Below are 12705 nucleotides of genomic sequence, written 5' to 3'. Positions count from 1 at the left end.
ACAAGAATTAACCATATGCAGTTTAACAGCCATTTATGTTAGTACCAACTTGCAGCCCTTATATCCGTCCACCACTTAACATGAAGCTCCACATATCTAATGCATAAAGAGGTAAACGAATAAGGAAATAAAATTACACCTTCACTAAAAATTATAACTTTTAATCTAATAGTAAGCAATTGATCTTTAACATATCACTCGTGCTAATTTGCATGATCAAAGAATCTTTTGTATCTTAAAAATGAGGCATACATGTAATTGCATAGTGATTGACGTGTGTACGTATATAATTGCAACAAATCTATCTAAACTTCAGTTTTGTCATTGATGGGGACAAGTTCCAAGGTCTCTTCATCCCCGTTATCAATGGCATTCTTTTCCGAAACCTCAGAAGGAAGTAAACCCTCATATTGACCTGTGTTAGGGACAAGAAAAACTAAAGCAAGTGTAGAAAATCTAAACATGTCTCTTATAAGAATAGCCAACCATAGGTTTGTAAAATCAGTCCTAGTGACATGGAGCAGACGAAGAAGCAACCCTCCACCCCATCTGGATAAGAGGGCCCCAATGCTATCAATGCACAATAACAGTGCAAAAAACGTGCCCTCAATGCCTAAGGGACATAGCTGGGTACTCAGTACCATCATGGGCATCCATCTGATTTTGCTTGTGATTCTTGTAGAACTTTCTTCAATGACAACAAAGAAGTAATCAGGAATCCCAATGATCAAATTCCAACGTAGGACGAAGATTAGATCCAGCACACCAGATGTGGCATATAGGAGTTGTGCATAGAATACTAGCTTTCTAAATGGGTAGTCTTTTAGAGCCTTGTGGTAGATCACAACCCCTATTATTGAAGCCGCTGCCCCAATTGCATAGATCCATCCAACAAATTCCTGCACATAAGAGGGAGAAAACTCAGTTGAGAAATAAATAGTGCATGTTTAGAAAATGGCTATCTATTTAGTCATTTGCAAAAAAAAATAAAAAAAATATGAGCGGTACCTGAGAGAATGCAGGACCAACTTTTGGATCTGTATACCAGTAAAAATGGCCTTCATGAGTGGTTACACTAAGAGCCAAGGCTAGGAACATGTATAGAGAAGGCTTCCACACTTGAGGATACTTCATTGTTTGGTACATGCTTCTAATTGTCATTCCTACTTTCTCCATAACCGCCTGCAAAATTTGGTTAGATCATCTAGCTTGCATACATAAAGATTTAGATATTTCAAATTAGGAAAATTAGTGGCTTTTGTCAATCATTTCTAAGATTCCATTTGATGTAAGATTAGTCATTAGTTATTTCGATCTTAATGCTTTTGGTTATTCAACGTTTTGATTATAACTAGGAAATATATATAGGATAATAAGAATAGAATAAAGAAGGGACACGGGATAGAGAGGATAAAGTGTATAAAAAATTAGAGTACAAGTTAGGGTGGGTAAGTGCCGTGGACCCACATGGTTCCACCAGTATATTGATTAAGAATCAGTCTTTGTTTAATTTGATGATTCTAAACAAATGAGTTTAAAGTTTGAACCTTAGGCTGATAGTAATTAAAAAAAAAAAACACAAGTATTGTAATTAGAAGGTCCAACTTTATACGACAAATTAGTTCAAAACCAACAAATTAAAAATCAATTTCGTAGTTATCCACTCTCGATAGATACTACTTGTTAATTGTAAAATGTTTTGTAAGGAACATGACAGCAAAACCACACCCGCCAATGACACTGATATTTTTGTAGAATAATAAAGTGTGCATATTTTGAAATATAAGGAAGTTCTAGACTTCTAGTCAACTAGTAAAGAAAAAGAATAAAATTACCAAGAGAGAGAGAGAGAATAAAAGAATATGAGATAAGTGTGTAATACTACTATATAGAACTTGACGCGATTTTTTTTTCCCCGAACGATGAACTAATGAACTTTCTTTGGATCCTCCATATAGTGGTGTTGCTCCCGAAATTGTGTAAACGAACTGTATTATTCAGCATTAACTATGAACTAAATAATTAACAGTATTTAACTAACTGTTACACTCTATAACTGACATCAGTAATTGTAAAGGAAATTTGTTTCAAAAATCTAACGACCGGACACCTGTTATAAAAACCCACCTTGCACGGCGAATTCGATTTAATCGGTGGTCTGATTTAAGTATTGGACCGGTCTTGTATTTGATCCAATATAAAATCGGTGAATTGGTTCTAAACCGAATTGAATTGGTTTTTAAAAAAAATTGATTTTGTGAAATTTTAAATAAAATACTTGAAAAATACCACTAAAGAGATTCAAACCTAGATAATGTGTATTATAACTTATAACATTTATCACTAAATCAACTCTAATTATTAGTTAAAATATAATTAATTTTATATATTTAATTCATACAACTGAACCAATAATTTACCGGTTCAACGGGTGATCCCTTAACTCATTACTCGGAACTAGTCCAAGTTTCATAACACTACTTCTGTGATCCCATCTATTCTAAATGAATAACCAAAACATTACCCGTATATGAGATTACCCGTAACAATTTTAGGATAGAAAAGCTAAATTTACCATGAAATGTTAAAAAGAAGAAAAAGACAGATTTCTAACCTGCTTCCTTTCATTATGGGTTTTGTTTTCATAAATCACAAAACCAAGCACAAATGTCAAAGCAGGAGAAAGTGCCATAAGACCCAGCGACACCTACAAAAAAAAAAAAAAAAAAAAAAAAAAAAAAAAAAAAAAAAAACAGTATAATTTGTTACTCTAAGTAGTGTTATTTATAAAAAATTTAAACCGTTGATCATAAGTATGCATTATTGCATTCTGCTGTACAAATGAAACATATTCTAAAAACAAAACATTAGAACCTTTAAATTCTTCAAAATGGTTTTTTTTTTTTAAAAAATTATTAAATTTTTTAAAGAAACGGATCCATTTACCAACTTTTTTAAATTTTTTTACAAATTATACTATGTTCTTCCGGGAGAACACAGTGTAAAATTTTTTACAAATTACACTCTGTTCTTCCGAGAGAACACAGTGTAATCAGTATTCTACCGAGAGAGCAGAACATTTGTAAATATAACATGTACCATTTTTTAATACCTGGGGACCAAGACGATGAACGAAGAAACCACTAGCGAGGTACCCAACGAGAGCACCCGCAGAGGAACAAAACCCGCATAGGCTCTGCAAATCCGGCGCCAGCGACCGCACCTCGATGCTGTTCCTTGCGATGCACGCGTCGATGGTGACGTCAGCGATGGCGAGCGAAGCCGAGACGCCGACGAAGCAGAGCAAGGCGGCGGAGGCGGAGAGGTTCCCGTGGAGAGCGACGAGCGCGGCGGAGACGGTGCCGATGGCGCCGGAGATGACGAAGTAGGGTCGCCGGCGGTAGCCGAATACCGGAAAAGCGTCGGTGAGGATGCCCCATAAAGGTTTGAGAACCCAAGGGATGAAGTAAACGCCAACGTAGAGCTGAACGGTTGAGGGTTGAAGCTTCTGCACGTCCTTCCAGTAGTAATCGGAGACGACCTTGAAGAACCCGCCGGAGAAGCCTTGGCCGAGACCGTAGATCAAGAACACGCCGAGGATGAAGGTTGGGTTCAGCTGCGTCGACAGCATTCTCACCCATTTGATGGGTTCTGTCACAATTGAAAGTGGGTTGTTGTTCTTGGTTTTCTTTGTTGTTGTTGTGGCAGATGCTGAGTTTGGAGTAGACATGGCTTCAAAAGATAACTAATCAATCTCACTGCTTTTAAGTGTGTTATTTTTTTTAATTATGTTAATTTTGGTGGGAGAATGAGAGTTAGGATTGTTTGTTGTTGCATCTAATCTGGGTTTGGAATTGAATGCTGATGATGATGAGATGCAAGATTTGATTTGACTTCAGGCATAGATCGTTGAATTTAGGAGTGTGGTTTGGGGTCAAAGTTATGCAATGTGTTCTTCTCTTCTCTCTCTTTCTTTTTTTAAAGGGATAAACATTTTTACAGCCACTTTATCTACTGCCACTATTTTTAATTATGTTCTTTTGGAAAATATAGTTATAATATTAAAATTTTTTTTCTACTCAGTTACTTTTCAGAACTTGTTTGTTGATATAGAGAGAAAAAAAATCAACTTTAATGTTATAACTATGTTCTCCCGCGAGAACGTAATTAAAAAATAGTGACGGTAGATAACCTTATCTAAAGTGGTTATATAAATATATATTTTTTTTAAATTATTGATTTTACTTGTTATAGCATATTAGCCTATTAGGCAACACTAGAGGACCGTGCAAATGGGTTTGTCTCGTGTTCCTCCCTTCCCCAGATGTGCTTCTTTCATGTTTGTTAATTAATTCACATTATTGAAAAATTAAAACAAGATCGAGTCTCTGCTATTAAAAAATAAAATAAATATCAAAGTGAAAGAAATTTCACAGCTGTTCTCGTCTTGGGAAATTTAAAAACCAAAACAACGAAGAAAAAAAAGTCATCCATTCCACGGAGTAAAATTTCAGAAACTGAAAGTCTGATAGTGACCAAATAGAGAAAATTATAAATAATTAAATATATTCGCTCGAGGGGTTTGGACAGCTACTTGGACAAGAAAAGGGGGAAAAAAAATTAAAATATTATTATTTAAATAAAGTTATAAAAATGTAAAATTTTTGAACCAATTTAAATAAGAAATTACGAAAATTAGGTTAAGAAATTGATAGCACGTGCACTTCATGATATTGATATGGAAAGAATTCGAGAGTTTCTGAAATTAAATGCTCTTATGAATGTGATATTATTGTTGCAAATTTGAACTATGTTTGTGAAAAATAAAATATGTCAAATAAAATGTCATTACATATAAATTTATGGGAAAAAAGTTTCTGATGTTACTTTAGATAACTTTATCTAATGTTCATTGAAACGACGTCGTTTTGGGGTTGAAAAATTAAAAAATTAGAGTGATAAAGGCTATTATAACCCTGAAATAAATTAAAATTACAAAAATACCATGATTTCCGTCCTAAAACGACGTCGTTTTGATGAACATTAAATAAAGTTATCTAAAGTAACATCAGAAAAAACAAACCCTAAATTTATATGTGAAATAAAAAAAAAATACTTGTTTTAGAAACCCAAGTCAAAAATTATAGTCTTCTGTATACAAAAAACAAAAATTATAGTCTTCCGAAATTGTAAGATACAACTTTTGAAAATTGTGTGTTGCGTGTCATCATGGGATGAATCATTTCAAATTGGGCACGACCTAGTACTAGATGCACCTAATTGGGGCGCGACCAATCACATCCAATTTTGATGTGACTAAAATATTACGTTTCTGTAATTTTTTTATTTAAATAACAATATTATTACGTTTCTGTAATTTTTTTATTTAAATAACAATATTTAAATTTTGGGAAAAGTATTTCTCCAATAAAATATTCAGTGAGCTTAAAACGACATCATTTTGAATTATAAGATTAAAAAATATAATGATAAAGACTAATATAACCATGTAATATATTAAAATTACAAAAACACTTTAATTTTCACTCCAAAGCGACATCGTTTTGGACTAACCGGAGATAACTTATCTCTATTGCATGAAGAGATCCTTTACCTTCCCAATGAAAGAGATCTATGTAAATGACGAAAGTCGTTACTGACGAAAGTCGATCCTTCCCGATACCACCTTTGAAAAGAGTTTAAAGTCTTAATCCTGGACCCGCTCTGAATCAGACTAGTCGCAAAGGATAAACCGATTGAAATATTTTCAAAAAAAATAAATAAATATCATGCATGACTTTGTTATTATTATTATTATTATTTTTGGGTAGAGTGCATGACTTTAAAAAAATGATTGATAAGCGTAAATACTTATTTAAAATGAGTGTAATAAGACAAAATTATAATTTTTTATATGCGTAAATATTTATTTTTAGAACCTTGCTATAAAAAGAAAATAGCATGCTGTTACATCGTCAATAATTATTATATGCAACTCAAAAGCAGCACGACAGTTCTGCAGTTGGATTTAATAAAGTAACCATCGCTCTAATAGACATATACTAAAGCGAAAATTTCAGGAGATACTTTAATAAAACTTCAAAATGTGGATAAATATATTCGTTCAATTACCCGGATTACCCGCTATCATATCAACAGCATAACATAAAATTTCTTCGAAAAAAAAATAAAAAATTACCACCACTTTGGATCACTTAAAATCATTTCCCTTTCGGTTAGTAGAGTACAATTTTTCTTCTCTGATCCGGTAATTTCATTAAGTGCTTTATTAATCTTATATAATAGGATACAATATGTCTTTTGTCACAGACATAACTATTTGGGGAACCCAGCCATTATTAAAAAATAAAAATAAAATAAAAAATAGCAGCACATAAATGATGTTAGAGAATTAATCTCCACTAACATAAGAGTAGTTTTTCCCTTTCATGAATAAAGACCCCAAACAAATTTGCATAATAATATTTATTGCTTATCATCAGTTTTGACTCATGGAATTTTCTGCTCCTAGGTACAGCTATCCTTTCTTTCACCTGAATTCCACACTCACGCAGCAAGTAACCTCTGGATATCCTTCTGAAAAAAAAAAATATAAAACATAATAGAGCAGGTTAAGCATAAAGTATTTCTGCAGAGATTTAAGTATCAAACATACAGATATAAGTGGTCCTTATAAGTATGTATGAACAATTAATAAGTATCAAACCATGAACAGCTCCTAGGATCTTGGGAGCTCTAATACCAATCAATAGAATTGGACCAAAATCAAGGTAAAGAATGTAGTGTTTATGGATAGAACAAGCAATCTCTGAATCTGTGTCAGAATGATAATGAAACACAGATCAAGAAACAGTATAGAACAATAGGGATACAGAATCTCCTACTCCAGGTAATGAAGAGACCTGGGCTCTTCCTCTTTTTCTCTCATCTCTAGAACTAGAAAACTACTCTCTATTATTTCCATGCTATATATATACTGTAATCTCTCCCTCTCTAACTAACTAACTGTTGATACAGTTGTCAACAGACCTGCTATTAAGTTGGGGGTCTGCTCCTACTTAAAATGAATGTTAGAGGAAAAACTGCTGAAAGCCTGAAACCATTCAGCATACAAGAGGTCACTGACTACAGTTAAGTATAAACCATTTCATTAGGCACTTAATAAAGAGTTTTCAAACATAAATTAAGTGCTAGAGTTTTTAGCACTAAAAGTTTCAACACTTAATTTTCAGTGCTAAATTGCCCAATATTAGCAAAAAAATAAAAAAATAAATCACTCCCATGTAATCCCCGACTTACGAGAGTAGAGATGAGAGAAATCCTTATATATAGCTTTATCCTTATATTTTTGCAAAGAGGCTATTTTTTGAATTGAAATATGTGACCTCTCGTTCACCAAGGAGCAGCTTTTTCATTGCTCCAAGATCGCCGTCTTATGGTTTTACCAACTAATATACCCTCCAAAAATTCATAAAGTGTAAATTTGGGCCTGGACTAATCTGAGCATTGTCCTTTTAGCTTCATTACAACTTCACTAAGATCTTTTACTCTCACCTTCCATATTGTGTTGCAGAACACATTGACATACTAGAGTAAGTACTACTTACTCTAGTATGTCACTAAGTACCTTACCAGTTAATATTTCACTGCCATTGTTATAATTAGAAACTGCTGGACTTTTTATACTGGAAGGAAGCTTAACATACCTCAATTTGAAAAGGAGAGGTTGTCGGTGGGTATCTTTCAACAACTTTACCATTTTTATCAACCAAGAATTTTTCAAAATTCCACTTGACAAGATCACCTAGAAAGCCTCCAGCACTTGATTTCAGAAACTGGTATACTGGAGCAGTAAACGGTCCATTTACATCAACCTGTTTAACAGAACTTTATTACTTTGTTTACTCATACATAAACTGTTCTAAACTACTGACTGAAGAAACATTATCAAACCTTATCAAAAATTGGAAATTCTGCTTTAAACTTTGTGCAAGCAAACTGCTTAATTTCTTGATTTGATCCAGGCTCCTGCATACCAAATTGATTGCAGGGGAAAGCTAGAACCTCCAAACCTGAAAAGAAACTGCATAAGGGCACTAGAAGTGTGTCGCTCAGAAAGCATGACTTTTGAATTTTAAAACTCAGAGCCATATTCAAAGAGAGATAACGAAGTATAAAATTGAATTTAAGTCATTTTTTAATCTATTTGCTGGAAATTTGAAATTTCCTATAATGAAACCACCAAAGTTCTTCAAATATCAAGAGACCAGAAAAGCATCTAAAGCCAAAGATCACCCATGTTCCATCACAAAGTAATCCTGTTATGCTACCTATGTTAATAAGCAACTGCAGGTGTGCTTGGTAGAGAAGAAAAAAATGACAGGTATCACACTGAAAATGCAGTGGCTATAATTTGCATTCAATATTTTTTAAATTATTTTACCACAAATTGGAATGAAAATACAATATAAATATTCCTAACAAAACAAGGGAAAATTAAAACTTTTCACTCTTATCACTTTCACTCCCCTACCTAATTCTTCACTTGTCCATTATCCGTCTTCCCTAACATGCACACCCTTAATTTAGCTACATGTAGCATGACAAAAATAGGCACCCGAGAAAGAGGGGATCAAATCAATACCATAATGCCAAACTAGTTAATATCTTGAATTCTGAAGGGTGGAATCCTTACATGTTGTTAAGAGATATATAAAACCATTAATATAGCCTCACCCAAAAGCTTATGCTTTTGGGTTACATTGGCTCTTTACATGGTACCAGAGCCTCGGTGTCACGAGTTCGATCCTCACCACCTCCCCTTGGGAATTTCTTAGCACAAGTAGGTGGCCTTGTGCATTGTCCACCCTTCAAGCCCAGTGGGCTCTCGTGTGAGGAGGCTTGTTAAGAGATATATAAAACCATTAATATAGCCTCACCCAACAGCTTAAGCTTTTGGGTTGAATTGGTTCTTTACACGTCTTTATTTCTGGATTGTACTATAAAAAAAAAGGATTAATGTTTCTCTTTTCACGGGAGGAACACTTTTCCCATAAAAAAAATCCCACTTAGAAAAAAAACCTCAAAATCCTATGTCATATTTGGCATTATCGTCAGAAACATTGTCAAATAAATAATGCATTCTCCCTTTCTTCTTTTTGTTTTAACCATATATGGTTCTTACAACTAATAAAATCCAAAATACCACACATCACAGTGGAATAAAGCTGGAACGAATAAATTACCAGTTCTGAAGTATCTCATATCATATATAATTCCTTTAAAACATGGAAAAACAGCAAGATATTTAGTCTGCGGAATTTGTATAAAGCATCAAACAGGGGAATGAATGGGCATACATTGTAAAACCATAATCAATAGCTTTCCATATAAAGCTATGTTTAGCCTATAGAGAAATGCTTGAAATAAAGATGTGATTTTTGAAGTGATCATATCAACAGAATGGTGTCTTTGAGAAGATTAGTGGGAAGATCTGAGAAACAGATCCAAGTATGTAAACTTCATACATACTAGCAGCCACATCTAAATGTAGCGATAAATTGTGCCTGAATTTGAATAGGAAGGACATACTTATCTGCTAATTTTATACAGAATCCAACACAAACAAAATGATATGCAAAAGTATATAGATTCAGAATCAAGAAGCTACACTCTGCAAACACCAAGTAGAACATGACCAATTGTGATACTCAGAAGAAATATTAAGAAGATACACAAATAACTATCCTCCATAAGCAACATACCTTGATTTTTAAATTTTTCATATAAGCGTGACAGTTCCGAGTAGTTCGATGATGTCAAACCACTGTTATTCAAAGGGAATTTAATCAATGTTACCATAACTGAACAGAAACTTTGGCACAACTGTTAAGTTACATAATACATACTAATATGATTTTTTACTTATGCATTAAGGAAGAGTTGGGAAGTTAGGAAAAAGATTAAAAAGGACAAAATAAGGCTATATCACAAATAAACTGAGTTACATATCTCCCTTGAGGAATCAATAATCATTACCATCGTGAAGCAACATTTACAATCAAGAGAACCTTCCCCTTAAATTTGCTAAGAGAAACATCCTTCCTATCAATATCCTGCACCATATAGTATACCATGAGCACATAAAAAAAACAAGCTTTTCTTCTTTAATTTCAAAAAAGTTATTCCCATTCTCCAGAACTATTTATATTAAGAAATCATCAGAATTAAAAACAATTCTTGAACCCCATCTCCCCCTCCCTTAGTCATTTGATACAGGTCAAACCAAATTCAAATTACAAGGTTGACCCATTTTTTTTTCAAAAAAAAAAAGAAAAGGTTTTTTTACAATTATATAAAGTGGGTGAAGGAATATAAATTGGAATTGAGCATGATACCTTAACAGTAAAATCATAAATGGTTTTCTCTGTGGCTGCTCTAGCATGAACTGAGAAAGACCGAGGCTTGAAAAGAAACCTGGGAAAATTGGACGAGGTTTGTTGAGAAAACCCATGTTGGAAAAAGGCTGACTTGGAAGAACTTAAGGAAGATTTGATGCAAGGGATAGAAGGAGTTGGGTTAGTTCTAGGTTGACTCAAATTATAGATAGGTGTGAAGAAGATGGTTGAGAAAGCCATGGAAGCCATTTTTGGGGTAGCTGGGAACAATACACAGAGTTTCAAGTTTGGTGCTTCTTTCAAGTTTCAATAGAATTTGCAATTGGGAAGTGAGGAAAGTGCTTCTCTTGTTTTACCATTTATGTCAGCGGTGGTTACACGTATACCGACCTGTCTCTCAGTGTAAAAAAAAATTCAAAAATAAAAATAATAAAAGAAAGGTTATATTTAAAAAAAAAAAAAAATTGTTTACAAATTATATTATGTCCGATGGATAATACATTATTAAGTACAATATTTTCACTCAAACATAATATAATTTGTAAGTTTATAAAAAAAAATATTTTTCAATATAACTATTGTGATAATAATAATAAGAATTATATTTATTTCATTTTACATGAAATAAACAACTCTCTTACACATAAAAAGAGGTTGGGTTCCAGCATTTTTTTTCTGTCTCCTCTTACTTGTGGTCTCACTTATACTTTTATTCTACTGTGATAATTTTTTTCCTACAAGAAAAATATATCTTAATAATAATAATGAAATGGAATCTATCATGTAAGGTAAATTAATGTAAAGATATTTTGAATTAATGAGGATACAAAAATACATTAGAATAATGATAAAAAAAAACATAATTGTTAATTTGTACGATAAGATTCTCTCATACGACTTCACATAAGTTATACCGTGTTTGATAAAGAAGATTATTTTTTATCGAAAAAAAAAATTCGAGAATATAGAGGGCAATTTTTTTTGGGTAAATTATAAAAAGATATTTGATAGGCCAAATTTTTTTATAAAAAATTGAATTAACTTTACTGATGTTATATTTGATTGATTGAAAATTTGTACCGAAATGATAAGATTATCCACTTTTATATATTTGCTGAAATATTGTATATAGGCATTTTTGTCTCAAAATATAAAAATTGGTTTCCTAGTTTGTGGGAAAAAATAAGACCATAGGTATGATGAGATTATTTTTTCTCATATATAGTTAAAATCATAAATGATGGAAAAAAAATATTCTGGGATTTTTATTTTTTTACTTGTATCAAACATGGTAAAAAAAATTTCCCAACCCCATTTTCCAACATTTCAACCAAAAAAATTATACGAAACACCTCCTTACTTCTTAAATTAGACTTATGTTTGATTAATACTTTCCTTATCTAATAAGGGAAAAGTTAAAATGTATGAAAATTATATAGTTTAAAATGTTATACATGATTAATTTCTTAAGAATAATTTCCTTATTAGGTAATTAGATATTAATTTACATTGTGACATATTAAATTAATATCAATTTAATATTATTAATTACTTATTTATTTTTTTATGTCTTCTCAACCTAAATCCCTACAATTCGAAGAGTATCATTTAATTAAAAGATATAGATTGTGTTAAAAAAATAGATGAGATTCTACTAAAAGATATTTACTATTTATCTTAATTATTTCAATTTAAATATTAATTTAGCACTTACTACAAATTAGAAATTTAGATATTTACTATAAAAGTGTTCAAAGAATATTGATTAAGAATTATTTCATGTACATTATTAAATAATTTTTTTTGTAAGCCATTATTAAATAATTTTAATTCAACGTAAGTATTGAATATTCTTTGTATTTTAGTGCAATACATATTTCAAATTTTTATTCAATATTTACAAGAATTATTATGATACCTTATTAAGTATGATTTTTGAGATATGTTTTTAAATATTTATTAATTAATAAATTCGTAGTAAATGTTAAACTTGTATTAAAAATAACCAGTAACTAATAACATACTTGATGGGTATCACACATAAGGAATAAAAAACACGTGCCAAATAATGTCTAATACTTTCTATTTTTATTTTTTAAAACTATTGTACGAAACAACTCTATAGCAAATACCGTTTTTTAATCCAGACCTATTCGAGATATAATCTTGAAATCATTGAAATATAATAATGTAAACAGATAATTGATTAATAATTTTAAATTATTAAGATATCAAAACTTTCAAGTTGCCTTTTCATCTATATACAAACAAAACATTTTTCTTAAGA

The 12705-nt window shown here is 31.7% G+C and overlaps 2 protein-coding genes across 2 annotated transcripts; both read right to left on the bottom strand.

Annotated features, from left to right (window-relative positions):
* Window positions 1-283: 283 nt before the first annotated feature.
* Window positions 284-3981, bottom strand: LOC133308222 (probable folate-biopterin transporter 6). The gene is made up of 4 exons (XM_061508854.1): window positions 3113-3981; window positions 2615-2707; window positions 1009-1182; window positions 284-899 (listed from the first exon to the last, which is right to left on the bottom strand). The coding sequence occupies exons 1-4, from the start codon at window positions 3728-3730 to the stop codon at window positions 306-308; spliced, it is 1479 nt and encodes a 492-aa protein (XP_061364838.1). The 5' UTR covers window positions 3731-3981; the 3' UTR covers window positions 284-305.
* Window positions 3982-6250: 2269 nt separating this feature from the next.
* On the bottom strand, window positions 6251-10732 carry LOC133307359 (phospholipid hydroperoxide glutathione peroxidase, chloroplastic-like). Its single transcript, XM_061507889.1, has 6 exons — window positions 10419-10732; window positions 10060-10136; window positions 9786-9847; window positions 7975-8093; window positions 7728-7895; window positions 6251-6597 (listed from the first exon to the last, which is right to left on the bottom strand). Exons 1-6 carry the CDS (start codon window positions 10665-10667, stop codon window positions 6568-6570), a joined length of 705 nt encoding a protein of 234 aa, XP_061363873.1. The 5' UTR covers window positions 10668-10732; the 3' UTR covers window positions 6251-6567.
* Window positions 10733-12705: the final 1973 nt, after the last annotated feature.

This window comes from Gastrolobium bilobum, unplaced genomic scaffold (assembly GCF_033153095.1).
Source record: "Gastrolobium bilobum isolate Gb01-03AN ecotype WA unplaced genomic scaffold, APGP_CSIRO_Gbil_v1 utg23696, whole genome shotgun sequence".
Lineage (NCBI taxonomy): Eukaryota > Viridiplantae > Streptophyta > Magnoliopsida > Fabales > Fabaceae > Gastrolobium > Gastrolobium bilobum.
The sequence above is the reverse complement of the archived record's forward strand: the minus strand, read 5'-3'. Positions and strand labels throughout refer to the sequence as shown.

Coding starts and splice junctions, on each gene's coding strand:
- LOC133308222 (XM_061508854.1), bottom strand. CDS start 3,730: ATGTCTACTCCAAACTCAGCATCTGCCACAACAACAACAAAGAAAACC. Junction 2,708..3,112: donor TTCATCGTCTTGGTCCCCAG/GTATTAAAAAAT, acceptor TTTTTTTTGTAG/GTGTCGCTGGGTCTTATGGC. Junction 900..1,008: donor TTGGTCCTGCATTCTCTCAG/GTACCGCTCATA, acceptor TCTTATGTGCAG/GAATTTGTTGGATGGATCTA.
- LOC133307359 (XM_061507889.1), bottom strand. CDS start 10,667: ATGGCTTCCATGGCTTTCTCAACCATCTTCTTCACACCTATCTATAAT. Junction 7,896..7,974: donor AATTTCCAATTTTTGATAAG/GTTTGATAATGT, acceptor TCTGTTAAACAG/GTTGATGTAAATGGACCGTT. Junction 6,598..7,727: donor CCTCTCCTTTTCAAATTGAG/GTATGTTAAGCT, acceptor TTTTTTTTTCAG/AAGGATATCCAGAGGTTACT.